The sequence below is a fragment of the Penaeus monodon genome, chromosome 27 (assembly GCF_015228065.2).
Source record: "Penaeus monodon isolate SGIC_2016 chromosome 27, NSTDA_Pmon_1, whole genome shotgun sequence".
Classification (NCBI taxonomy): Eukaryota; Metazoa; Arthropoda; class Malacostraca; order Decapoda; family Penaeidae; genus Penaeus; species Penaeus monodon.
Window position 1 is genome coordinate 36,624,903 of NC_051412.1, and position 1,037 is coordinate 36,625,939.

At 35.8% G+C, this 1,037-nt stretch overlaps 1 protein-coding gene across 1 annotated transcript in view; it reads left to right on the forward strand.

Annotated features, from left to right (window-relative positions):
* LOC119590821 (dihydropyrimidinase-like) overlaps positions 1-1,037 on the forward strand; it is a gene marked incomplete in the record, with an annotated part of 98,328 nt that overhangs the window by 81,894 nt on the left and 15,397 nt on the right. The window contains 2 exon segments of the mRNA XM_037939574.1: positions 37-216; positions 646-759. Coding sequence (XP_037795502.1) covers positions 37-216; positions 646-759 — 294 coding nt within the window.

Below are 1,037 nucleotides of genomic sequence, written 5' to 3' on the forward strand. Positions count from 1 at the left end.
ATCACTTTATTTATTTATTAAAAAATGATCTTTCAGGTAGCTGAGGAAATGCAGGAACTGACCGAGGATCTTGGAATAAACTCATTTAAGATGTTTATGGCCTACAAGGACACCTGGCAGCTTGGTGATGCAGACCTTCTTGAATCTTTCAAGAGGTGTAAGGAATTAGGTGCACTGGCTCAAGTCCATGCAGAAAATGGTGATGCTATCAAAGAGGTGAGTGAGCTTGCATATTTGTCTCGACGTAATCTTTTTTAAGGTCATAAGATGGTACCACATTATGTCTCTGTATTACAACCCAGTGTTGGAGAGCAACACACTCTGTTTCATAAATGCATAAAAGATATGAGCTCCATGAATGGTCTGCCAATACACCTCAGAGTTAAGGAAAGCATATTCTACTATATCATGGCCATTTATTTCATATATGGCTTTTGAATTTATGTTACCATCTTATCTGTGACTTTATTCAATTGATAACCTACCCTGTCAAGGATAAGAATTAGAAAAAAATGATATGATGCCATATATCGTCACATTCAAACTTTGAAATTCCTCCAAAGTGAGATGACAGACAAGTCTACTGAAGATTTTTATTAAAAAGTGGTATATGATTTAGATAATTTTGTTTAATTTTATCATCAGAACTCCAAGAAGCTGTTGTCAATGGGCATAACAGGACCAGAAGGACACGAAATGAGTCGCCCAGAGGAGGTTGAGGCAGAGGCCACAAACAGGGCCTGTGTTCTTTCCAACCAGGTAAACAAAGTTCTGAATACTTGCAATTTTCAGAATGTGATATTATCATACAACTGCTATAATACAATCATGAAATGAGTGATTAGAACTTCTGAAGAAACTGTAATTTACTAAAATGTTTCCCAGTTTTGCATTTGCATGAAGGTGTGTGTGTGCTCATGTTATTTCTGCACCTGCACATCTCTGTTGTTAATGGCTTTTGTTAAGGGAAAGAGAAAATTATTATATCTCTCTTTGATTTTTTTTTCATAGTCAGATTTTAATTTCCGTTTGATGTT